The sequence below is a fragment of the Mirounga leonina genome, unplaced genomic scaffold, assembly GCF_011800145.1.
Source record: "Mirounga leonina isolate KUSES-001 unplaced genomic scaffold, KU_Mleo_1.0 Mir_53, whole genome shotgun sequence".
NCBI classification, from domain to species: Eukaryota; Metazoa; Chordata; class Mammalia; order Carnivora; family Phocidae; genus Mirounga; species Mirounga leonina.
Window position 1 is genome coordinate 71,530,310 of NW_023270807.1, and position 27,839 is coordinate 71,558,148.

Below are 27,839 nucleotides of genomic sequence, written 5' to 3' on the forward strand. Positions count from 1 at the left end.
TTTTGTATCTTGTTTTAAAAAATCTGTGTATATTCCAGATCCTAAAATATTTTCTATATATTCTTCTAAAAGTAGAAAGTTACTCTTAACACTTAAGTCCTTATTTCATCTGCAGTGTTTTCAATTTTTTTTTGTTGTGGTAAAATATACATAACAAAATTGACTATCTTAATCATTTTTAAGTACACAGTTCAGTGGTATTAAATACATTTATATTGTTGTGTAATCATCACCACCATCCATCTCCAGAACTTTTAATCTTGCAAAACTGAAACACTATGCTCATTAAACAATAACTCCTCCCTCCCCTTTCTCTCCCCTAGCCCCTGAAAACTACCATTCTACTTTCTGTCTCTATGATTGTGACTACTCTAGGTACCTCATATATGTGTAATCACATAGTGTTTGTCTTTTGGGGACTGGCATCATGTCCTCAAGGTTCATTCATGTTGTAGCATAAGTCAGAATCTCCCTCTTTTTGAAGGCTGAGTAATATTCCATTGCTTGTATATACAACATTTTGCTTATTTATTCATCTGTCAACAGACACTTGGATTGAATAATGCTGCTATGAACATAGCTTACTAATATCTCTTTTGAGACCCTACTTTCAATTATTTTGGATGTACACCCAAAAGAAGAATGGCTGCATCATATACTAATTTCTTATTTAATTTCCTGAGGAACCACCATATTGCTTTACACAACAACTATACCATTTTACATTCCTACCAACAGTATATAATCATACATGTCCTCATCAACATTTTTTATTTTCTGTTTTTTTTTTTTTTTAATACTGGTAGTCCTAATGAGGGTGAAGAGGTATCTCCTTGTGGCCTGGATTTACATTTCCCTAATGATTAGTAATGTTGAATACCATTTCATGCGCTTGTTGATTAATATATATCTTCTTTAAAGAAATGTCAATTTAAGTCCTTTGTCCATTTTTGAAGCAGGTTGCTTGTTTTTTGTTAAGTTTTACAAGTTCTTTATTATGTCCTGCATATTAATCCCATATCAGATATATGATTTGAGAATACCTTCTCCTATTGCATTGATTGCCTTTTTTACTCTGTTGAATGTTCTCTGATGCACAAAAGTTTTTAATTTTATGAAGTTTTTAATTTTATGAAGTCCAGTTTATCTATTTTTGTTTTTCTTGTCATATCTAAGAAATCATTGCCAAATCTAGTGTTACGAAGATTTTGCCCTGTCTTTTCTTCTAAGAGTTGTATAGTTTAGGTCTGATACTTCAGGTATTTGATTCACTTTGAGTTAATTTTTTACATGGTATTAAGTAAAGGTCTATCTCCATTCTTTTACATGTGAATATCTAGTTTTTCTAGCACCGTTTGTTAAACATACTGTCCTTTCCTTATTGAATGTTGTTGGCACCCTTGTCAAAAATCATTTGGCAGTTTTCGTGAGGGTTTATTTCTGGGTGTTCTAATTTGTTCTACTGACCTATATGTCTGTCTTTGTGTCAGCTCTAGTTTCTTTTGATTATTGTAGCTTTGTAATAAGTTTTGAAATCAGGAAGTGTTAATTCTCCAACTTAGTTCTTTTATTTATTTATTTATTTATTTATTTATTTATTTATTTATTTATTTGACAGAGAGAGACAGCGGGAGCAGGAACACAAGCAGGGGGCGTGGGAGAGGGAGAAGCAGGCTTCCCGCTGAGCAGGGAGCCTCATGAGTGTTCATGAGATTTATTTATTTTTTTTCCTCGTGGTGTCTTTGTCTGACTTTGGTATCAAGATAATGTTGGCCTCATAGAATGAGTTAGAAAGTGTTCCCTCTTCCTCAATTTTTGGGAAAACTTCAAGAAAGACTGATGTTATTTCTTCTTTATATGTTTGGTATAATTCACTAGTGAGGTCATGAGGATCAGGGCCTTTCTTTGTCAGATTTTTGATTACTGATTCAATTTCCTTACTGGTAAGACCGATTCAGTTATTCTCTTTCTTTATGATTCCACCTTAGTTGAATTTGTGTTTCTAGGAATTTATCCATTTCATCTAGGTTATCCAACTTGTTGATGTACAGTTGTTCATGTACTCTCTTAAAGTCCTTTCTCAGTGGAATCAGTAGTTTTTTATTTTTTACTTTAGTCCTTTGAATTTTCTTTATTATTTTTTAAGTCAATCTACTTATGGGTTTGTCAATTTTGACCTTAAAGAACTAACCTTTGGTTTCATTGATTTTCTTTATTGTTTGTGTATTCTCTATTTCATTTATCTCTGCTCTGATCTTTATTATTTCCTTTCTTCTGCCCACTTTGGGTTTAATTTGTTCTTTTCATAGTTCCTTAAGTTGTTCCTTTAGATTATTGACTTGAGATCTTTCTTGTGTTTTAATGTAAGCATTTATAGCTATAAATTTCCCCTGTAGCACCACTTTTACTGCATCCTGTAATTTTGATGTGTCATATTTCTACTTCAATTCATTTCTAAGCATTATCTCTTTTCTCTTGTGATTTCTCCTTTGATCTATTGGTTGTTTAAGAGTATATTTAAATTCCACAAATATATGAATTTTTCCTGTTTTCTTTTTGCTGGTTCATCTTTATCATGAGTGTTGTGTGTTCTTGGTCTTTTGCATTTCTACACATATTTTAGAATCAGCTTATTAATTTTCACAGAAAACCCTGATGGGATTTGATTGGAATTGCACTGAAGAAATAGATCAATCTGTGACATTTCTACAACATTGAATCTTATTATTCATAATTTAATATCTTTTGATAAAGTTTAATCATTTTCTTTTCTTTTTTTAGAAAAGGGGAGAGAGGGTGAGCAGGGGGAAGGGACAGAGGAAGAGGGAGAGGGAGAGAGAGAATCTCAAGTAGACTCCATGCCCAGCGTGGAGCCCAATATGGGGCTTGATCTCACAACCCTGAGATCATGACCCAAGTTGAAATCAAGAGTCAGACACTAAACTGACTGAGCCACCCAGGTGCCCCAGTTTAATCATTTTCTTATAAATATTTTGCTCTTCTTTTGTTAGACTTATTCCTAGGCATCTTCTAATATTTGTTGTTACTTTATACAGTGTCTCTTTTATTGCATGTTTTCAATGTTTGTTCTTTGGTTTTAGAAATTCAGCTGATTTTTTCATTGATCTTGTATCCAGCATTGTTGCTAAAAAAACCCCTGTTGTTAATTGTAAAAATTTCTGTGCAGTTTGTTTTAGTTTTTAATGTAATCAACTGCATCAGTTGCAAATAATGATAGTTTTTTTTCTTCCCTTTTAATAAACTTACTCTTTCATTACTTTTTCGGGCCTTACTGCTCTGGCTATTAACTGTTGAACAAAAGAGGCTAGAGTAGGCAACTTTATCTCATTTGTGATTTTTAAGAGAACATTTATAGTATTTTACTATTGAGTATGGTATTTGCTATGGATTTTTGATAGATTATTTTGATTTTTTTAATATTTTGATTATTAAATGATTAAGGAAATTTTCTTCTTTTCTAGCATTGATAGGCAGAGAGAGAGAGAGAGAGAAGTGAATGGTAGTTGGATTTTTAACACATGCTTTTTCTGTTATCAATTGAGATGATTATATATGGTATTCTCCACTCCCCTTTTTTTCTTCTGTCAATGTGGTGAGTTAAAGCCTAACTTGGTTATGATCATTCTTATAGACTGCTAGGTTTGGTTTGCTAATGTTTCATTTGGTACTGTTTCAAGTATGATAGTAACCAAGATTGGCCTATGATTTTTCTTTCTTTTTCTGTCCTTGTCCACCTTTGTCATAAAAGTTTTTAAATGAACTGGGACAAGGTTCTTCTTTTCCACTATCTGAAAAAAATCTTTTAAAGTTTGAAAATATCTGTCTCCTGAATGCTTGATAAAACTCACCTATTAAAAATCTTCTGAACCTGTTTTTCCCCCCTTTGCAGTAAGATTTTGATTATTAATTATATTTGCTAATGGAAATGAGAATATTCTCTTATTCCTAACTTAGATTTAACACAACACTATGTATTGACATTTTTTTGTTTCTGTTTCTCTCTCTCTTCCAATTTCACTAAATTACTTTCTTGGGACAAATAAACATGATTTTCCACCCATGAGAAAAGGTATAAGAAAAAAGTGTAAACTTTCCTGAAATTAGAATTTGTGTGCATATCTTGAATAATTAAGACTGATTAAATAGAATGGATTGGGATAAACTGTGCTAATATATCAGTTCATGATAGTTAATCATGTATATAGTAGTTCTTTATTAATTTCTTAAAAATTACTTAATCAGGATAAGCCTTCTCTATCTATACTTGAAAACGGAGAGTAGCAAGGATGAAAACTAAAACCTAACCTGAAAGAAATATATTTCTACTGCACTTTTAATATAAAATCTTTGGAAAGTTTATATCAAATCAGTCAATAAGAAATCAAAATATCTAAAATATCTGCTTTAAGGACTGAGAAGTCCTCCAAACTTCTTCCTGATTTAGCATGTAAGTCTGCAAGTCTACAAAGGTTGGGAATGATAAGGCAGGGTAGGAACCCAACTTATATAAGTATTAAATGTTCAATATGACAGAGACAAAGAAACACAAAAACTCTAGAAGAAAATATAGGAAAACTATGAGAAAGAATGAAATTTTGTCCTTGCCAGGAATACCTTACTTCCTTTACCATAGTCACAATTTCATTCTTTGCCCAAACATTTGATTAGAGATCAGTTTGTTAAAACTTTATTTGAGGGGCAGGAACGAGTAGTTATGACCTGGGGAGACTGATTTGCTGAGGCTCTGGTTCTGTCATAAATATGCATTCTCCCTTTCTGTGTGGATTTTTTGTAGGTATGTCAATCCTGCAACATTATATATTTTTGTCATTTGTCATTTTTTCTAATTTTCTGAAGACTACCAGAGGTGTACTTTCCCCCAAAAGGGATTCAAAAAAAGAACACATAACTAAATTTAGGGTGGGGGAAGGTTGAGGTGAGAAAGTCCATGGTACTAATTTGGGAATCAGAAGACTTAGACTCCATTCACAATTTTACCACTAATTATTTCTGAGACTACATAAGTTAGTTAACTTCTTATCATGTTGTTTACTTAATCCATAAAGGATTTAGTAATCCATAAGTGGATTTGGCAATCCTTGATCCTCTTATAGTTAAAATAATTTCAACAGTTTTAAAAGTGGATCTTTCAAAATTTATGCCATTAACGAATGTAAACTAAAATTAGATTTCTAAAAGTTGTGCAAACTGACAAATATTCAAAACTAAAATCCAAAGTAATAAGCAAAATTGTTTAAATTGTGGGTTTCTATTTTATTAGAATTGTATTTTGGAGCCAAATAGTTGATCATGACTTATTTCTTTTCATTTTTCCAATTACAGGGTGGCTTCACTCGTAAATATTCACTAAGTTCAAAAACTGGAACGCTTCTTCCAGAATTCCCCAGTGCTCAACACCTTGTGTACCAAGGATGCATTTCTAAAGACAAGGTATCAATTAAAGATACTTCTCTATTGATTTTCTGATATGTTGTTTCCATATCTCAATTTGCTGGGAATCTCATGGCACTTGCAGGAAGCAGTCAGAAATCTGCATAATCACACATAATTGACTGATTTATAGGAGGGACAAATGTTTACTACCATTGATTAAACACTTTCCAATTAATTATTTACCATCTCCATGATAGTATGTAATCAGAAGTTTGTAAAATAAACCTCAAAAGAGTAAAGATTATTTTTTATTTAAAACTCAATATCAAGGAAGAAAATACTAGAATGTGTCTATCACATGCAATTTCTTTAATTATAAGCTTTATGTTTTTGATTAGCTTCGTATAATTTCAGTAAATAGTCATCAGACACTTCTCTGGGACAGAATTTTTTCCAAGCATTGAGGGGGAGATACCTAGATGAATGCAACGACTGTATAGAGGTTGACAAAGTTTCCTTTCCATTTGAAAATTCTGTGTTCCCTTATATATTTGCAATTTTTTTGAAAGTTAAGGAAGAAACACTTTCATAGGATTCAGTTTATAAATAATCCTCAATGTGACTTTTCAATGCTTATATAATAAAATCTAAGAGCAAATCCTCCTCTATTTCTGAACTTCTAAAGTCATTTGCTAGGTATCTACTGAATGATTGATAGCTCCTGCTAGTAGTATTAAATCAGGGTATAATGATTTCTACATTCTTCTTAAACCAAAGTTAATTTTTCATTAGTACTTAAGGAAAATATCTTTTTAAAAAAGATTTATTTACTTATTTTAGAGAGAGAGAAGGCACATGAGCAGGGGGAAGGGACAAAAGGAGAGGGAGAGAAAATCTCAAGCAGACTATGCACTGAGTGGGGAGCCGGGGGTGGGGCCTACCCCAGGGCTGATCTCACAACCCTGAGATCATGACCTGAGAGGAATCCAAGAGTCGGACATTTAACCAACTGTGCCACCCAGGTGCCCCTTAAGGAAAACATCTTTTTTTTTTTTTAAAGATTTTATTTATTTATTTGACAGAGAGAGACACAGGGAGAGAGGGAACACAAGCAGGGGGAATGGGAGAGGGAGAAGCAGGCTTCCTGTGGAGCAGGGAGCCCGATGTGGGGCTTGATCCCAGGACCCTGGGATCATGACCTGAGCCGAAGACAGACGCTTAACGACTGAGCCACCCAGGTGCCCCAGGAAAATATCTTTAATATATTTTTAAGTCAGTTCATATTCTTGAGGTGCAAAGACAGCACCTCAAGAGGAATATGAGTAACTAATGTCCAACTGATTACTTTAGTAGTGGGCTTTCTGGGGAAACTGGCAATAAAATAACACATTGATAAAAAGATCTATTGACAGATAACAGTAACTTCCGGGGTGCATTCTGATGACTTACTCTTCCTGTTAAGAATAGGTAAAATAGGGGCGCCTGGGTGGCTCAGATGGTTAAGCGTCTGCCTTTGGCTCAGGTCATGATCTCCTGGTCCTGGGATGGAGCCCCACGACGAGCCCCACATCGAGCCCCACATGGAGCCCCACGTCAGGCTCCCGGCTCAGCGGGGAGTCTGCTTCTTCCTCTCCCTCTGTTTCTCCCTCTGCTTATGCTCTCTCTGTCTCTCTCTCTAAAAATGAATAAAATCTTAAAAAAAAAATAGGCAAAATATTGAAGATAATTCTCAGATGTTGATTCCAAGCAAGTCTCCTTTTTTTTTTTAAACCTTATGGATATTATATGATATTATGACTTCAGATTTGAGACATCTCCAGTACATGTTAACATGTGGCAGTCTGTGGGGGAACCTGTGGAAATCAGTGACAGTCCAGGGAACATGGTTCTTTGGGGAGGGTATTGTTAGGTCCCCTTTGTGAAGAGAATGGCTTACATGCAAACGTATCATGAAGATGTTTGCTGTGTAAATATTCCTGGTGAGAGAGAGGGGGATGGGGAGAGCAACAAAGAAAAAAAGAGAAGTGAGGACATGTTCCAGTAGTTTATTTCAGTTTCTCTGCTAGTCTCCAAGGAATTCCTTACTTGTCAACTTGAAAAACTGGTCTGTAGATCATTTCTCACCCAGGTATCAGGATGCTTAAAAAAACCCTGGTTTCTAAGTTCATTCCCAGTGGTCCTCATCATGAGCACCAGGGACTAACACTCCTCTTTGTCCCTTGAAGACAGCTGGACGTTGCTGTTCACCCTCTTAGCCAGTAGCCAAGTTCCCCAGGTAACTTGTCAATTTCTAGCAAGAGGCGTGGGGCTGGAGCTAAGTACTTTATTCACCTCCTTTCTTGAAGCAGAAAGGATGGGACTTTCCAGGGAGAAGTTGATCCCAGTGAGGTGGGGATTGGTTGGGCCACTTTCTGCCTCATCATGGTATCACTCAAGACAGTTGCCACCCCCCACCCCCCTCACTAACTTTTCTCAAGATAAACCTTGCCTCTGCTCTTGCCCGCTCTATAAATGTGGTGTCTATTCTCAGAAAATTGAGCAAAATTAAGTTTAGAAATAAAAGTATGCCACAATAAAAATTTATTGTCCTGAAACTATGTAAATATTAAATAAGCAAATGTAGTACCAATAGTAAGATTAAAAACTCTTACTGATTTGTGTATAAAGGAATTTTGACACACATAAATGGAAATACTTGTGAGGATAAAAGCTTACTTGTACTTCAGTAGGTTTCAGGGATCAAAGGGTTAATTTTTGACAGCAGTTATGAATTCCTTTCTATCTTTCATATGGTCCTTATCCTTAGTTTTAAAAATATGTCTTGGCAACCTATCTAAAAATATGATATCATTGCCTAAAGTATGGAGCATGTCTCAATTGCATCAGTGGTGACATATTCCACTAGAGGTATCCTATAATCAGCATACCTCCTTGCAGGGAGATTAGTAATTTGCACGTCACTGTGATATAGCCTTGAGCTAAACTACAAGATGTGCGCTGTCACTAGTCTGTTGGGATAAAGGCTGGAGAGGAGAGGGTTAGAGTAGGACACTCCCGTCACCATCATCACCCTAGGTACTGTTGGGATAAAATTAGCTCCAGCGGTCAATCTCTTAACATGTATTATGGATTATTCCAACCACTTTGCTTGTGTTAATTTGTTTAGTCCTCATAACAGCCCTATTAGAAATTTACTGTTATTATCACTTCCGTTTTCCAGATGAGGAATTTAAAACACGCAAATGTTACGTGGCTTTCTTGACATCATATAGCTAGTAAGTGGCAGATCAGAGCTGGTTTTCAAATCCAGGTAGTCCATGGGCAAAGCACACACCTGTAACCTCTAAGCCCAACTTCTTGTTCACTTAGACTACACAACCAGCAACAAGTAGCCATATTTCTAGCTGATAAAATAAAGAGATTTGAATTTGAATATTATTAGTCTGTTAAAATACTATTTAGTTCTAGTCCATTTTAGAATATGTTTACAACTTTTTACCTATGCTATCCAAATGTCTGTGGTAACATGGAAACAGAGACTCTTCATAACAGACACTCACCGTTCAAATCTTCTTTGGGTAAATTTTCGAGTCATTTGATATTACTAATTTCAGGTAATATTTAGTAAGATCTTACTGTGTACCAGGCACTGCTCTATGTGCATCATATCTTATTTAATCTGGGTAATATATTATTCATACCCTACTTAAAGAGAAAAAGCTTAGGGTTCAGAGACCAAGCATCCTGTGCACTGTAGTGCAGGGGAACTGGGTGCTGGATTTTAGCTGACTTCACACTGCTATGCCACACTGCCCAAGCACTCACTTATTTCTACTGTATGAAGAGCTGATATATTTTACCATTTTACGTTTATTTCCGCAATCGAAGGTAATCTGCTTATTAGGTAGAAAAATTCAACGTTGCTTTGGCCCACATCTCCCTGCACAGTCACCTTTTTCATTGTTCATATGACACTATATTGTAATCGTCTATTTACTTGCCTTTCTCCCTTCACAAGGCAGTAAGCTCCTGGAAATAAGAACTGTGCCTTTGGTTTTGATTCCTCGACACTGAGCACCATGCCTGGTACCTAACAGGAGCTTAAAAAATGCATGCTGAATAAATGAATGAACAAATGAATGCATAAACAAATGAAGGCAGGGTTGAAAGGACTCTTTGGTTAAGCGTTTTCTTCCTTGAAATAGGTTGATACCCTCATAATGATGTATAAAACTCACTGCCAGTGCATCCTGGACAATGCAATTAATGGAAACTTTGAAGAGGTAAGGGTGACAAAGAATGCTTTGCTGATCATATTATGTGTAATTTCTCGTCCTGTTCTTTATGAGTTCGTGTTAAGGAAGAATCTTAATGTACATACTTTTTGCTTTATAACTAGATCCAGCATTTCTTATTACACTTTTGGCAAGGAATGCCTGATCATCTTCTTCCCCTGCTTGAAAACCCTGTTATCATTGACATTTTCTGTGTTTGTGACTCAATTCTTTATAAGGTAAGCTCTTTGGGGTATCTTAAACACGAACCATGTATTGTTTTAATGAGCATTCTGTCTACATTTTTCCATTATATTTTCAATAAATTTGTTATTTCTGGCTGGAGATATAATGTTATTTTTTTCTGATGAGAAAGCAATATTTAGTAGGTGTGTATTTTAATGTACATTTACATGAAAACAAATTTCTTACAGTTAAGAATGATTCTAAATGTCCCATACTCACTAATAATACATGAAAACTTAGTTAATTTTTATTAACTGTTTAAGGTGTTTTCAGAGTGAATAACAGAATGGCTTTTTCACTATCGGTGTTCTGGGGGAAAAGCAGAATTAACCACTCTTATCGGATTAACAACTTAAAAATACTGGAAACCTCTAGCTTTAATGTATTAACGTCAATTTCTGTTCTCAAACCAAGTAAGAGTCCTCAAGTGTCTACAGAAGGTTCCTGAAGACATCACGAACAAAGATGAGCTGATTGGCCTTCTAGCCAAACATTTATCTGGGAAGAGGGGACACTAATTCCTTGGTAGTCTGACCTCTACTTAGAGCAGCAGTAAGGTCCAAGCTGAGGGAGAAAACTGCATTTTAATCTGGATAAATCTGTTTGGACTGTCATTCAGTACCTCCCAGAAATATTCTTTAAAACATGTTATTTATTTTTTTTACAAATGGTCTGTTTATTTTTAGTCCAACACAAAAGTCCTGAGTTTAAGTACCTTTAAATGAACTGTTTCCTTCCTCATAGCGGACCCAGGGAGGAACAGTAGAATGAGTTTCTGCAAGATCTTCATTCCATCTCTAAAGAATGGTCAGCTTTTAGTCTATAAAACAACACATGATTACCAAGGTCAATTCATTGGTAACTAACGTACTGGGTATATACATTACTGTCTCATACACATGGAATACATGTGCATTTTGCTGGTAGGATACACAGGCCTTTGTAGATTAGTGTCTACCCACATTTTGAAATATCTTCTCTCCAGACCCCTTGGTCCTCTTTGTCAGGCTGGACCACTCAGTTTATCAGCCAGCCCCGTGGATCTGCGTTGTTCATATCCTATTTGGTCCCCACTTCCTTTACTTAGTCTAGTTTTTCCTGAGCTGGGATCAGTCAGCACTACCTAATTTCTTCTTTCTACCAGTTCTCATTCAGGTCCTACCCATCTCATCAATGTTTCGGTCTCAGTCTAGCCCTTTCTTTCAGTATTCTTTCTGTTCTGATAATTAACTCTCTGGATCCAGTATATTAGTGTTGCTTGCTTAACCTAGTATTGCAATGTTTCTGGATCCCCACCCCCGCCTTTTACACACACACACACACACACACACCCCTTACATGTACATTAATTTTAGAGATAAAAATATAACTTCCAGAAATGAATTAACATATTATTCTCTAGAAAGCTAGGAATTAAAAAGTAATTGACAAGTAAATGTCTTTCTACAAAAATACTAAGTAAGGATATATGTTAACTCTCTTTTGCTGTGATTAAGGTTCTTACAGATGTACTCATTCCTGCAACAATGCAAGAAATGCCTGAAAGGTAGGTTCAGTCAATAAAATGTGATAATTTCTTAGGGTAGGGTTTAACCCTATCCATTATATTAAAGGAAAACATTAAATAGAAATTCATTTGTTTATCAAGATTATTTGCCTGCTCCTGTCCCTTTGTAGTAGCTAGATGATGTGCCTCAATGCTTATAGTCAAACCGCAATGAACAAAATTGATGGAACCATCCTGAAATCCTTTTAATATGAGAGATGCCCAAGTGAAAAATAAATATTAAGGGGTCATTGACCTTGTGGAAACTGGCTAGAAGAATATAAATGGGGATAATTGATGGAAAATAACCACAATGATAAAAATTAAAGAACTATTTTATCTTTATTATTAACTTTGGTCTTAATTGCAAAATCAGAAGGTAGGGTAACAGAATTACCACCTTCATTTAATGAAGGAATAAGTACTCTTAACACCTCTATGTCACAAGGGTGCCTGGGTGGCTCAGTCGGTTAAGCATCTGTCTTCGGCTCAGGTAATGATCTCAGGATCCTGGGATCGAGTCCCGCATTGGGCTCCCTGCTTAGCGGAGAGTCTGCCTCTCCCTCCGCCCTGCTCATGTTCTCTCTTGCTTTCAAATAAATAAATAAAATCTTAAAAAACAAAACAAAACACTTCCACGTCACAGAATGGCTGCACTTACTTAGTGGCAGATATCTGGCCATGCAACTGATATAATTATAGCTGGCCTTTATTAAACACATCATGGGCTTTGAGACCACATGAATTGTTTCACTTAACTCCTAAGTGACTATTTATGTATTTATCTCTTAAGTATGCCACTGGTTCTTTGTAGAAAATGAAAAACATGCATAAATGCATTAAAAACTCATAATTTCTCCACATTCTTAATGTGTTAGGTTAGTATTTCATAGACTTTTTCTAAGAATACCTGTAAATATACACATTTTTTAAAAAACGGGACCATAGTATATATATTAGTGTGACATACTGTGAAAATCTTTCAGGGTGCCTGGGTGGCTCAGTTGGTTAAGCGACTGCCTTCGGCTCAGGTCATGATCCTGGAGTCCCTGGATCGAGTCCCGCATCGGGCTCCCTGCTCTGCAGGGAGTCTGCTTCTCCCTCCGACCCTCCCCCCTCTCATGTGCTCTCTCTCATTCTCTCTCAAATAAATAAATAAAATCTTTAAAAAAAAAAAAAGAAAATCTTTCATATCAACAAATACAGATCAACATTATCTTTTTAAATGGCTGCATAGATTTCCAGCACCTGAAAAATATTAGACTTTATTTTATTTTATTTTAAAGATTTTATTTATTTATTTGAGAGAGAGAAAGAGAGAGAGAGAGAGCATGAGCGGGGGGAGGGTCAGAGGGAGAAGCAGACTCCCTGCCGAGCAGGGAGCCCGATGCGGGACTCGATCCTGGGACTCCAGGATCATGATCTGAGCCAAAGGCAGTCACTTAACCAACTGAGCCACCCAGGTGCCCTATACTTTATTTAACCAATTCCTTATCATTGAACAATTAGATTTTTTAAAAACACAACCTGTCAGACCATTCCCCAGTAACAATTATGATCCCATATTCACAAATGAGGAAACTGGCAGCAGAAGGAATTAATTTATTTGCCCAGAGTCAGTTAATTAGTAAGAAGCATAGCCAGGATTTTAATTGAGGGCTGTTGAACTCCACTTCTATTCTTTTTCCTCTATTATGTTACTGCTCACCAGCGTATGCGCCATCCCAAATGTAAATTTAGATCTGTTTTGTTGAGATAGAGTGTGTAGATTGTTGACTACTTTTTAAATTTTTGTGTTTATATATAAATGTTTGTGTGTATGCACAATGAACATTTGCAATTTTCTAAATAGTCCTATAGTACCTTTTTGATAATGTTTCCCACAGTTATATTTGGACTATAAAAATCGGTTACTAGAAACTAATAGTAAATACTTGAAATGACACTATGATCCCTCTGTGATGTTTCTCAAGAAGCCAAGATAAGTGAAATGAAGTGCATACTTACATTTCCCCAGAAATATTTTATAGAGAATGACAGAACCATGAGCTAATGTTAATAATAAGGTATTATTTATTGATTACCCTCTGCACACCAGGTTTGACCAGAGAAATTTCCATGAATTATTTTATATAGTCCTCATAATAATCCTGTGACATAGATACTAATCTTATTCCTATTTAATAAATGAAGCCAGAGCTTGAGGAGATTGAGTATGTTGACCAAAGAGATAAATGGCAGACCTAGGCTGAATCTATATGACTTCAAAGTCATGTTCTTAGAATCATAGAATAACAGTATACCTCCATTAAACTACATTTATGTAATGCACTTTGAGCAATTTAGCATTTAATACATAGGGTTTTTTTGTGTATGTGTGTGTGTGTAGCTTATTAGCAGATATAAGGAATTTTGCTAAAAATTGGGAACAGTGGGTTGTTTCATCCTTGGAAAACTTGCCAGAAGCTCTAACCGATAAGAAGATACCTGTTGTGCGAAGATTTGTATCTTCCCTGAAACGACAAACATCTTTCTTACACCTTGCTCAGGTATGTTGGTATTTGAATCACCAATATAAAAAATGAATTATCTGGTGGCAGAGTAAGAAATTTTCAGAGATTGGAGACAAAGTAGGCAACAATTAAATGCAATCTGAGACCCCAGAGTGAATGCTAGAACAGAAAAAGGACATCAGTGGGAAAATTGATGGAAATTTGAATTACTCTCAGTATTATAGCAATGTTAATTTCCTGATTTGGGCAATAAACAATGGTTAGGTATGATGATAATATTAGGAGAAGATGAATAGGGAGTATATGGAAATATTCTGCACTATCTTTGCAGCTTTTTTGTAAATTTAATATTATTTCAGGATGAAAAGTAAAAAAACCACAAAACTTCTGAATGCAGTGTAAAATGCAAAACTGTTATTTGCTACATGAACCCAGTTAATAAAAATTAACATGTGGGGACTGCACCCATGTGATATTTGATGTTGTGAAATCCACAAACAACACATGTTAAACTACCTACTAATTTGGTTTTCCTAAATAGGGAGGAAAAAAGTAATTCTTCAATTACTGTTTGTATGTTTGTATATTGTTAAAATATATTTCCCCTCCTCTCAAATGATTGTTTGCTTTGTGAAAGTTTCTAGTCCCCTAAATTTTAAAAGACTTGGTTGGGATAGTTCCAGATAAGAAATATAACATTGTGAAATCCTTATTGTATGAACATGGATTTAAAAATTCATTTTCTAATTTCAAAAATAGTTTTCAAAGCTTTAACAATGATCGTGAGTCTCAGCTATTGCTTTTAGTTTTAAAATAAAAAAAAAAACATTTATGATACTCTTCTCTCAAGGAACTATTTCTCTAGTAGCCAAAGCTTTCCTTTAGACAGACTATCAACAATATGGTTTAGTGTCTTTTTACTTTCTTCATGCAGATTGCCAGACCAGCTCTCTTTGACCAGCATGTTGTGAATTCCATGGTATCTGATATTGAAAAGGTTGACTTGAATAGTATTGGATCACAGGCCCTTCTCACCATTTCTGGCAGCACAGACACTGAATCTGATATCTACACGGAACGTAAGTCTTCCCTGTGTTTAGAGCTGGGTCTCCCAACCTTGGCACTGTTTGACGTTTTGGGCTGGATAACTCTTTGTTGGGGGTGGGGGTGGGAGTCCCCTTAGACTACAAAATATCTGTTTGAGAAACCTTGGTTTATAGAAACTTTTTTAATTAAAAAATTGTCCTCTACTTAAAACAATTGTAGCTACAGATTGTAGAAAACCTGGAAAATATAGAAAATATTAAGAGGAAAATAAAAGCCATTCATAATCTCATTGCCTAGAAATAACCTGGGAATAATGGAAATGTTTTTGAGTATTGTGAGTTTTCTTCCAGGTTTTTTGTTTGTTTAAATTTTTTTTTTGTTTTATTTATTTATTTGTCAGAGAGAGAGAGAGAGAGCACAAGCAGGGGGAGTGGCAGGCAGAGGGAGTAAGCAGACTCCCCACTGAACAGGGAGCCTGATGTGGGACTCCATCCCAGGATTCTGAGATCATGACCTGAGCTGAAGGCAGATGCTTAACCGGCTGAACCACTGAGGCGTCCCAGTTTTCTTCCAATTTTACATCACATGCATACACATTTTCCTGAGTTTTACACTCTTAGCCTCATATGGTATATGATGCATATCAAAATGATATCTCAACACAATACTGTTTTCCAAGCAGAAATTCCCTGCCCAGGTTTGGACAATCTGATAGAATTTACCAAGGCAATATGCATGACTAGACAACCAGGCTCTGTTTTCAAGGGATAGCAACCCACTCTTTCCCCAACCTCTCTCTGAAAAGACAAGTGCAGCCTCCGATAGACTGTTGAACAAATGATGGGCTGCTCCCTGGGGTGGTCCAACTTCAGCCTTGTTTTCGGTTCCCTAGCGAAAATTATATTACCCTTTGGGATTCAGGAAACTTTAAACTCTTTAATAAATGATAGCCTTAAATGGTCCCTTTAACTTTTACAAGATAAAAGATTATTCATGTAAGTGGCTCAGTTTCACAGTGCAGAATTTAATTTTTGCTAAAGGTAAGGGATAGGTCAGAAAGCAGGAAATCAGCATTCATTCATCAGTTTTCAGTGAATCTGTTGCATTTAATGAAAGCTTTGGATTCAGAATGAATAATCAACTATAAATGACAACTTACTCTTCCCCAGTATATACATACTTATATAATACATAAGCCTATATTTCAATATGTACCAAGGTATGTACAATCATTATTAAAATTTTGAAGAGTAAGAAGTTAAGGGTTTTTTGTTATTTATTCTTAGGATATGAAATAATTCCTTTAACACATTTAATTTCATCTGTCTTTCTCTTTTATGCTATAAAATTCTTAATGATTTCTAGTTTTAGGTTTTCTCTTGGGTTCAAAGTAGAGTAATATTGTGTTTTGTTTTGTTTTAATATGGTAGATGACTCTATCACAGTGTTCCAAGAACTGAAAGATCTTCTTAAGAAGAATGCCACAGTGGAGGCTTTTATTGAATGGTTGGATACCGTGGTAGAGCAGAGAGTTATTAAGGTATTTTTCAGTGACAGATTCCCAAAATAGAATTTTTGTTAATAGTAATTGTTAAACTGGCTGTAATTTCTTGAATGGTGGAGGAGGGGTGATTTTGTGTAACAATGCTTTGAAAAGCTTTTGAAGACTTGCAACTAAGGTGGCCCAAATATCCAAATTAGGAATAGGCCAGATTCGAGAGTGTTGGGCATAGATTCAGTTCTATTTGTCATTTCTTGACAAAGGACTACAAGGCACTATGCCTTCCCTGTCGGTCAATGAATTTACAGCAGAGTAACATCAATAGTGAAAGATAAAAACTGGAAAGATTTGGCCCTTTTCTAAACAGTAAATTTTCATAAATGCTGACAGAAAATGTGGTTTTAAGTATTTCCATTTTTAATTTCTGAGAGCGCAGTATTTTGTGTTTTCTATGTTTTTTCAACTCCTTCTGTTAACATGCAAGTCATCCCTCATGAAACAAGGCGATAAGAGCAAATAGATCCATCACTAGTTGGTGTTAGCCATTCCATATCAAGGAAACTAGTTGTAGTGTAGGGACTTTTTTTTCTCCTGGAAGGAAAACAGATTATCATTCAGGACCAGAGAAGTCAGAGTTAATCATTCACAGAAATATATAACCCTTCTTTGACACTTCACCTTCTGTTCTTTTTAAAGTTCTGTCAAAGGAAAATGAGATAAACTATTTTGTGAATTATTTTATTTTGTTGTCCAATTCTGTTCGGTAACAAAACCATACGGAATAAAGATCTATTAACCTTAAAAATGATAACAAAGACAGATGAACATTAAAATCCCTGGACAGATCATTATATCTGATAAATAAATTGCATGTCATGCCATCTGTCCATTTGTCAGACAGCTTATCAACCTCTTGATTTTATGTAGGATGCATGTAGTAATGAGATGACAGATTTTATAGTTTCGTTTTGTTCCTTTACTTGTAGACCAGCAAACAAAATGGAAGATCATTAAAGAAGAGGGCTCAAGACTTTCTGCTTAAGTGGAGCTTTTTTGGTGCTCGAGTAATGCATAACCTCACCTTGAACAATGCATCCAGTTTTGGTATCTCATGTGCTTTATAAAGCTCTTCCTCCCTGAATACATCATTCACTCTCCAGTCACAGTTCCTGTCAGTTTTTAAACATGGGGGACTGTCACTTCTCAAATCTGACTATTGAGCCAGTAGAGAATGGTAGTTATGAACCTGGGTTTTGGAGTCAGACCACATGCAGTTAAATCCTAACACTGCTTCTCTCTGGCTTGGTTTTAATCCAAGCTGTTCTGCTCACTGTAAAGAGGATGAATATTTATAATAGTATTATCAACAATCGCCAAACTATGGAAAGAGCCCAAATGTCTATTGACTAATGCATGGATAGGGAAGATGTGGTATATATACAATGGAATATTGCTCAGCCATACAAGAGAATGAAATTTTGCCATCTGCAACATGTGGATGGAGCTAGAGTGTATTATGCTAAGTGAAATGTCAGTCAGAGAAAGACAAATACCATATGGTTCCACTCATATGTGGAATTTAAGAACCAAAACAGATGAACATAGGGGAAGGAAGAAAAAAAGAGAGAGAGGGAAGCAAACCATAAGAGACTCTTAACTATAGAGCAACTGAGGGTTGCTGGCGGGGGTGGGGGGGGAGGTGGGTGGGGTGGGCTAACTGGGGGATGGATATTAAGGAGGGCACTAGTTGTGTTGAGCCCTGGGTGTTATATGTAAGTGATGAATCACTAAATTCTACTCTGGAAACCAATATTACGCTATATGTTAACTAACTAGAGTTTAAATAAAAACTTCAAGCACTTAAAAAAAGAGGACGAATATTGCTCTTATTGGGTTGTGTAGGCACTTTAGTGAGATGATACTTACAAAAGCACAGTCTAGTACCTGGTGAACATTTTATGAATAGCAGCTATTATCATTACATGCCATCAGTACTTGGATAATTTTTTTTTTGTTAAACAAGCAAGTAAACAATAATTAGTACATTATTTTCAAGAGGCACTACTCATTGCAGTATGGCAAATTTTTGCATCTTTTCTAGGAACCACATAGCTGCACTGCGAGAATCAAAGAGCAGCTGAGAAGACATGCTCTCATATGTTTCTGAAACATCTTTCCTGATCGATTTGACTTGTGAAATGATAAACTGAGTCAAATTAGCTCTTTCAAAAATTGAATACCTTCGTTTTCTTAAAATTTCTGGGATTCTTAGTTTTGCAGCTATAATGCTAGCTCGTGGACAGTACTTCTGCATTTAGTAGTTGCTTTGCAAGAAATTTTCACATTATAAATAGGTTATGGTTAACTAGGTTGTTTTTATTTAATTCTCAGTGGAACTAGATAAAATCAGTGAACTTGCATTGGAGGGTGAACAAAATGTCTTGAGCCTTTTATTTGAAATCTCTTACTTATATGTAAGGTTTCTTAACATATACAACATTGAAGCCTGACTTTGTGATGAAACCAGACTTTTGTTGGGAAGTCTGTGGAATAGTTCAAAGAAGTTTAAGGTTTTCCAGGACAACTTCCAAATGAAAATGACTCTTTGCTTTTGTCCAAACCAAAGAGAACTTTGTTTCAGGCTAGAAGGCATCTTACTTGATACTTTTTTCAGACCATGGTGGCCATTGTCTAATTATTTAGTACAAAGCAAACAGAAATAGAGCAGAGTAGAGCTCATTCTCCCCAGGTTAAAGCTTATCACATTCCAGTGTGTGCCCTCTTAGAGCATAAAGTATGTCTCACTTTCATCCGTATTTTCCTTTGATGTAATTAGTGGCCAAAGAGCTGGCAGGACAGTACACACAGTAAGCTGAGCAGGCGGTACACAGAAAGATTAGAGGCTCAAGTTAAGCATGTTGGTCTTAGCAGGTCATTTAAAGTCCAACAAGTATTTGTTGATTTCAGTTGCTCCTTGTAAAGTGTTGTGAGATGGTCACAAAGATAACTCGACTTCTCCCTCTCTCTTTCCTTCTCCTTCTCTCCCTCCTTTCATCTGACATTGTCCTCTCCCCATTCCCATCCACAACAAGGTTCTTTCCATTTGATCCGAATGCTCCTTGATGAATACATTCTCCTCGCCATGGAGACCCAGTTCAATAACGACAAAGAGCAGGAGTTACAGAATTTATTGGACAAGTATATGAAGAATTCAGGTAATTTAAAATGTATATCTTGCTTTGCATATTTCTTTCTTTAAACCTAAATTTAAGAATTTGTAAGTACATGTGTAGTGGGTCTGTAATAGTCTCAGAGGTTTTTTCCCAAGCATGTCACAAATAACTCAGGATATGAACACTATCGGAGCACTATTTTTTTCTCTCCACCATTTGCACATAGAGTAGTCAAGGGACTTTGCTGGAAGCTCTGGAGGATATAAAATCGATGTTCTTGTGAGAATTGAAATGAAGGTGGAGCGGTGATTATAATAAAAAATAACCATAATTCAAGACAACACCTGTGGTATACCACCTTATAAATGGTGTAGAAATAAGTTCTATAGGAATTTGGAGAAGGAAGAGAACATGTCTATTTGGGATGTGATGATTTGCATTTTGAAGACTGTCCACTCCAGTGTGGATTCCTTAGTGCCCCCCCAGAACACACGTGACACTTACAAATGTACAGATAACCATGACCACAGAATCCCCAGCACCACTGCCACGACCAAAGATCTGCCGGCCTTGTTTCCCATGGAAGATATTTCTCTGACATTGGATTTGTGACACAACCCTAAAACATTTTCAGTTTCATTTTCTTGGGCTTATTTATTAGGAATATGGGAATGATGTTAGCTTTCCCATTAAAAAAAATCTTTCCAGATGCAAGTAAAGCTGCCTTCACTGCTTCTCCAAGTTCATGCTTTCTGGCCAACCGTAATAAAGGGAGCACTGTTTCCAGTGACACTGTGAAGAATGAAAGCCATGTGGAAACAGCCTATCTTCCTCTGTCATCCAGTCATCCTGGAGGCTTACCCTCTGCTCTGCACCCATTCCCTGCTGGGAATACGGACACCATGCCACTCACAGGTACGCTGTGAAACACTTGGGCTTCACGCCGTCTCTCAGGAGCCCGTTCCTTTGTTTTCTTCAAACCTGGTAACATCCAGCCATTCCAAGGATAAAAAAGGCTGGCCTTTACTAACTTTTATTAAAGCTTTATATTTTTTGTGACTTTCAGCATTTGTCATTCACACTTTTGTCAATACCATTATTAACATAGGTACCACACTGTGATGTGCTTGCTTAGGTATGTTGGAAATACAAATAATAAGTTATTTTCATTTGGTGGAAGAAAAAATTAGATTTGGTATATATGAAATCTTGAAGATGTTTTGAGAGTCAAAAAATGGGCTTCTTGTTTATTTTTGGCTCTTGAGGAGACTTTATTTCTCCTCCATTAAAAAGTAGATTTGGTCACTTTAGGATAACGATGACAATAATTTTCCTCTCTGGTCTAGAGTCCCCTTTGTATCAATCTGAATGTTTAGTGGCTAGAACTCACTACTAGATAATATTTTAAGTCTGCTTTTGCCTTACGTCTTTTCTGAAATTCATAGATATAACTTCATTGGACACACAGAATTTTAAATCTGAAAGGGCCTTTGAGTTCAGGGGCCTAATTCTACCAATGGAAAATCAGACATCCAGGGAGTTGGTGGCATTCATAGCTCATTGTTCATCAGTGGTGTTTGCATGATGGTTTGAATCGGCTGCTTTGAAGCTGTGGTCATTTTGACTTTATTGCCTTTTCCTTTTACCCTAAAAATCAAACCATTTAGCATTCAGCTTGTTTTTTTTTTTTTTTTTAAAGATTTTATTTATTCATTTGAGACAGAGAGAATGAGAGACAGAGAGCATGAGAGGGAGGAGGGTCAGAGGGAGAAGCAGACTCCCTGCCGAGCAGGGAGCCCGATGCGGGACTTGATCCCGGGACTCCAGGATCATGACCTGAGCCGAAGGCAGTCGCTTAACCAACTGAGCCACCCAGGCGCCCCTAGCTTGGTTTTTAATTATGGAGAAATGTGAAGAGCAGATCCCTTGACCTTCCCAAGCTTGAGCTCTAACTATCTTCATAGCCATGGAAACATGAAGACATCCCAGACTTTTTTCCACAGTTACTGACACCAAAAGTCTTCCCTGTTGTGAAATATACATATATTGCAATCGTGTTATTTATTTATTTACTTACTTACTTATTGTGATGGTATCTTTTAAACCTAGGTTTTCAGTGTTCCCCAGTTCTGTTATTTTTAGAGAGTGAGAATGAACCAAATTGGAAAAAAGTATATTAATACATCTTTTGGATAATTTTTAAAGATGTGTGCCCATTTATTTTAATTTGCCACTGGTGAATGCTCTGTGAATTTGTTTCCAGGTCAAATGGAGCTTTCCCAGAGTACTGGTCATCTGATGACACCACCCATTTCTCCAGCCATGGCAAGCCGAGGAAGCGTCATTAACCAGGGGCCTATGGCGGGGAGACCTCCAAGTGTGGGCCCGGTCCTGTCAGTGCCATCACACTGCTCATCATTCCCAGAGTCCATTTATCCTACCCATCCTCAAGGCAATCATGACTTTTATGGGACCAACTCTAACTATCAGACTGTGTTTAGGGCACAGCCTCACCCCCCATCAGGACTCTATCCTCATCGCCCCGAGCATAGTCGATGCATGGCCTGGAGTGAACAGCAGCTTTCTAGAGACTTCTTCACTGGCAGCTGTGCTGGGCCTCCATATAATTCTCGACCACCTTCCAGCTATGGACCATCCTCACACAGCCAAGATTCACACAGTATGCAGTTTTTAAATACAGGAAGCTTCAATTTCCTGAGCAACACAGGGGCGACCAACTGTCAAGGAGCAGCATTGCCTCCTAGTTCACCTAATGGTATCGAAATTTTTAAAGAATTTTCCCCGGTTTTTGAGATGGTAATAAGGCAAAATCAGACACTGAGCTCCAGATCTGCTGAGCAGCATGTCATCCCATGTAAAGTTTCTAAAGCTCATGGAATCTTAAATACTTGGAGCTCATTTCTTCCACATACAAACATGTCCCTAATTCTTGTGGTTTTTTAAAGTTGCCCTTCTAAATGCCACAAATGATGAAAAAATATTTTACGTCAAACTATGTTTGAGATCTCCCTGAATAAGCCCAAAAGAAGAATGTTTTGTCCTTTGAAAATATTTCTAGTGAATAATGTTTCTTCTGGAGAACTAGCAGCAGATCTTACAGTTTAGGACCCAAACAGTGCCCCCTGTTAGTCTGATAAAACACTTAGAGTTTAGGGAATTGGAAAGATCTGTGGACTTCTTCAGCCTCCAAAGCAGGCTGTGTTCTCTCTCCTAAGTGTAGGCCAGGCCTTCTTCCAGAAACATAAATCTGTAGATAAAATTGGTATTTGACAAGTAGTGTAGTCTTTGTGAGAGGTTTTTAGTGCTTTTTTTCTTTATAGGAAGATCTTGTTAATTAAGTGAGGAAAACATGAGAGAGGTGTAGTCTTATATCTGAAACTTAACAATAGGATAACGGCTTTGTATTTTTAAAAACAAAAAACCAGCCTAGTGAACCATATCCATATACAAGTACGAATCCAAATCTATAGTAAATGGAGATGTGAATGTCATATTTATAACAGGGGATCTTTAGGGCTGTACCCTATTACCTTGTCCTTTTTTCCTTCCTGGAATATTCTTTGTAGTAAGTGAATGGTACATTCTTGACATTTTCTGTTATAGGATACTATGGAAGCAACATAAACTACCCAGAGTCTCATAGACTTGGATCGATGGTGAATCAACATGTTTCCGTCATCAGCAGTGTTCGCTCACTGCCTCCTTACAGTGACATCCACGATCCACTTAACATTTTAGATGACAGTAGTAGAAAGCAGACCAGCTCGTTTTACGCAGACACATCACCTTCAGTTGCGTGTCGAACTCCAGTAGTAGGTAAATTATTTTAGTAGTTCTTAAAAACATTTTCAAAAGCTATTAACCTCAAGTACGTGGTTTTACTTTGGAGGGTGACTGTTGAGGTGAACGGGGCACTCATGTTCCCACGGGTGATTCATCACTTTGGATCTCAAGTCTTATTTTTGTATTAGTAACGTCTTCCCAGTTCCCATTATATATGTCCCTGTGCATCCTAATGCTAAATCTGTTATTCTTTCACAAAGCATAGCTGGCATCTTTTATGTTTGCAAAAAATAAATATAGCCCGTCAGATGCAGTCTAAAAGACTAAGTTTTACGAGGGCAGGAATGCTGTCTTTTTCTCACACTCTCTTGTTCACTGTTGGCCCCAGGGGCAGTGCCAAGAGGTGTCTTTGGACCCCGTATTCTCCAGCAGTACCCTAAAACCACTCCAGGTTTAAAACAGTGCTGACTTTACGGTCATTTTCTCAATTATATGTAAAATGTAATTAGACAGCTCTGTAGAAAATGTTGCTGTTTTTATTGTTCTGCTACATACAGTTTAAGTAAAAATTAGCAAAACTGTGTTTGCCAGGAAGTCCCCTAGCATCTTCTTGCAACCAGGTTGCTCTCCCTGGGAAAATCCTGCAACGTACTAGATACATCAGCAGCTACCCAGCCAAGTGTCTGCCACATAGTAGGAACTCCATACATCAGTGAGTTGAAAAAAAGGGGCAAAAATATATGGATAGATTTAGTTTCCCATATTACTAATAAGGGATCACAGGACAAGTATAGATGCATGTAAATATCAAGGCAGAGTGTTAATGCTTTTATGCGATGGTTGAAATCTTCCAGTGGAATAGATTTCAAGGGCATTGACACCCAACTGGAGCATAGGGAAAATGAGATAAATTCCATCTCTCCCCTCTCAGTGTGCTTTTCCAATAACTCAATAGGAAGCACTTCTTCCCTTCCCGTGACCATCACAGATGCTCCTTGAGCAGAGTCTAGCAGCTCATCTCATGCTATCTGCAGATGGTCATTGCTTCTAGGTTACTCTAATGAAGCAGAAAATTCCACTTCAGGAAGTTTCCTCACCGTGAGATTAAAATGTACCTTGCTGCTATTGTTACTATTAGTTCTGTTTACTCGTAGAGATAGTGGAAGCTTTGCTGGAACATAGCTTGGGTGTAGGAGGGATTCTAAGCTCTAGTTGTCAGAGCTGGCTTACAAGTAAATAGCAAAGAGGGCTTCTGAGTGAAAAGAGGGACTAGAGTAGGTGGGTAAGGAGTGCAAGGGAAGGTAGGACCCACTGTCTGTTTCCTTAGTTATAAAGACTGGTTTTCAGGGATAGAGTAGGTAGTTAGAAAAATGAGAAAAACAGCAATGAGAAGTCAGCAACCATACATGCAGGAAAAGTGTCAGAGAGCCAGTTGGTCAAATTCTTGAGAACCTACTAGTATGTGCCCAACTTCATTCTAGGCGTGAGGTTATAGTGGTGATTGGGATGGAGTTCTTGCCTATAAGAAGTTTACATTCTAGTAAGGAGAGATAAGGCAATAGATAAATAGACAAATGCATTAAAAAGATAATGTTGGGTACTCTGAAATCTGTTGAATAGGGTAAAATGACAAATAGTTATGGAGAAACTGCTTTTGGTAAGATAGTTGGGAAAGGAATCCTGAGACAGAGATATTGGAGTTGAAAGCTGAGTGATGAGGAAGCATTGACATGAAGGTCTGATGGTGGAGTTCTAGGCAGAAGAAATGATAAGTGCGTAGTTTCTGAAATGAGAACAAGGAAAATTCAGTGGGCAGAAAGAAGGCCAGTGTGTTTTGAGCATAGTGAATGAAGACAGTAGAGTAAAATCAGCGGACAGAGACCAGTTCACAGAAGGTGCTGTGAACCAGGGCAAGGAGCTTGGATTCTGTTCTAAGAATAATGGGAAGTCATTGTAGCATTTGAGAAGAGTGACAATGTACTGTACACTTAGGCAACATTATCCTGGCGGCTCCCTGCAGAATGAGAGGGTACGGCAAAGGTGAGGGTCATGAGACCAGTGAGGAGGCTGCTGTGTTGGTCCAGGTAGGAGAAGATAGTGGTTTTTTGTTTTAGTTTTTTAAGTTTTTGTATTTAAAATAAACTGATTAACATATAGTGTATTATTAGTTTCAGCGGTAGATTTTAGTGATTCATCAGTTGCATATAACACCCAGTGCTCATTACAAGTGCCCTCCTTAATGTCCATCACCCAGTAACCCCATCCCCCCCACCTCCCCTCCAGCAACGCTCAGTTTGTTTCCTATTGTTAAGAGTCTCTTATGGTTTATCTCCCTCTCTGATTTTGTCTTATTTTATTTTTTCATCCTTTTCCCTATGTTCATCTGTTTCTTAAATTCCAAATAGGAGTGAAATCATGATATTTGTCTTTCTCTGACTGACTTATTTTGCTTAGCCTAATACCCTCTAGTTCCATCCACATTGTCGCAAATGGCAAGATTTCATTCTTTTTGATGGCTGAGTAATATTCCTCTGTGTGTGTGTGTGTGTGTGTGTGTGTGTGTGTGTGTGTGTGTGTACACCACATCTTCTTATTCCATTCGTCAGTGGACCTCTGGGCTCTTTCCATAGTTTGGCTCTTGTGGACACTGTTGCTATAAACATTGGGGTGCAGGTGCCCCTTTGAATCACTATGTTTGTATCCTTTGGATAAATATCTAGTAGTGTAATTGCTGGGTCACAGGGTAGCTCTATTTTTAACTTTTTGAGGAACTTCCATAGTGTTTTCCAAAGTGGCTGTACCGGCTTGCATTCCCACCAACAGTGTAAGGGAGATCCCTTTTCTCCACATCCTCTCCAACATCAGTTGTTTCCTGAGTTGTTAGTTTTAGCCATTCTGACTGGTGTGAGGTGGTATCTCATTGTGGTTTTGATTTGTATTTCCCTGATGCTGAGTGATGTTGAGCATTTTTGCATGTGTCTGTTGGCCATTTGGGTGTCTTCTTTGGAGAAATGTCTGTTCATGTCTTCTGCCCATTTCTTGACTGGATTATTTTTGTTCTTTGGGTGTTGAGTTTGATAAGTTCTTTATAGATTTTGGATACTAGCCCTTTATCTGATATGTCATTTGCAAATATCTTCTGCCATTCTGTCTGTTGTCTTTTAGTTTTGTGGACTGTTTCCTTTGCTGTTGAAAAGTTTTTTGTCTTGATAAAGTCTTAATAGTTCATTTTTGCTTTTGTTTCCCTTGCCTTTGGAGACATGTCTAGCAAGAAGCTGCTGTGGCCGAGGTCACAGAGGTTGCTGTCTGTGTTCTCCTCTGGGATTTTGATGGATTCCTGTTTCATATTTAGGTCTTTCGTTAATTTTGAGTTTGTTTTTGTGTGTGGTGTAAGAAAGTGATGAAGATGGTGGTTTGAACAATGGAAGAAGTGTAGATGGAACGAGGAGGTAGATTTGGGATATATTTGGGTGATAAGGTTGTCTCTTAATTTAAGTTTGAAATTGAGTTTTCTTTGTGAAATGTGTAGAAGAAAAAACAATGTCTAGGAAAATAGCACAGATATGTGTGATAAATGCAAAAAATAAATACAGAGGCTTAATGTGAGTGGCACTTTAAAGAAAAAAACATATCAGTCAATATGCAATTGCTGATTATATTTTCCCTTACAGCATCCAGCTTGCAAACACCAATTCCTTCCTCCGCATCTCAGTGTATGTATGGAACTTCCAATCAGTATCCAGCTCAAGAGACCCTGGATTCCCACGGAGCGAGTGGTAGAGAAATGGTGTCCTCTTTACCACCCATTAACACTGTGTTCATGGGAACAGCAGCCGGAGGCACTTAAACCAACAGTGTTGGGTGGGGAATGAAACCAACAATCTCTACTGCTCGAATATTATTCACTCAGATTGCCATCAGGGTAAAGAAAATGGAATATACAGTGACAGGACATTGTGTTTTCAAGTCACTGATACAAAACCATGGACAACTCCATAATGAGTGGAGATACTTGCAGACTTTGCCTTGCACACAAATTGTTTGAAATGTGATCTCATTATTAATTAGAGTTTCAAACATTATCAAGTGGAACCAGTGGAGCTTTGGAGATGCAAACATTTCAACTATGAAGATTTAATATTTTGCTTCCTAATTTATTGAAGATCTGTGTGCTGTTTCATCTTTGGTCTATAAAAGGAAAAAATATTTAATGCCTTAAAATAACTTTAATTTAATTTATTAGGGTCTCAGAATCATTGTTTACTATCCCTTGTTTGACCAAAAGTCAAATGTGTATGTTCTACCTCCTATGGAAATGTT

General features: G+C 36.9%; 1 protein-coding gene across 1 annotated transcript in view; it reads left to right on the forward strand.

Moving 5' to 3' along the window:
• RFX6 (regulatory factor X6) overlaps positions 1–27,366 on the forward strand; it is a 55,879-nt gene extending 28,513 nt beyond the window's left edge. Inside the window, exons 7-19 of the mRNA XM_034991465.1 lie at positions 5,365–5,472; positions 9,621–9,698; positions 9,815–9,928; positions 11,432–11,481; positions 13,871–14,030; positions 14,929–15,073; positions 16,472–16,581; positions 17,529–17,646; positions 19,635–19,757; positions 20,424–20,630; positions 21,979–22,491; positions 23,340–23,552; positions 27,191–27,366. Coding sequence (XP_034847356.1) covers positions 5,365–5,472; positions 9,621–9,698; positions 9,815–9,928; positions 11,432–11,481; positions 13,871–14,030; positions 14,929–15,073; positions 16,472–16,581; positions 17,529–17,646; positions 19,635–19,757; positions 20,424–20,630; positions 21,979–22,491; positions 23,340–23,552; positions 27,191–27,366 — 2,115 coding nt within the window. The remainder of the gene's footprint in view (positions 1–5,364; positions 5,473–9,620; positions 9,699–9,814; positions 9,929–11,431; positions 11,482–13,870; positions 14,031–14,928; positions 15,074–16,471; positions 16,582–17,528; positions 17,647–19,634; positions 19,758–20,423; positions 20,631–21,978; positions 22,492–23,339; positions 23,553–27,190) is intronic.
• The last annotated feature ends 473 nt before the right edge of the window (positions 27,367–27,839 follow it).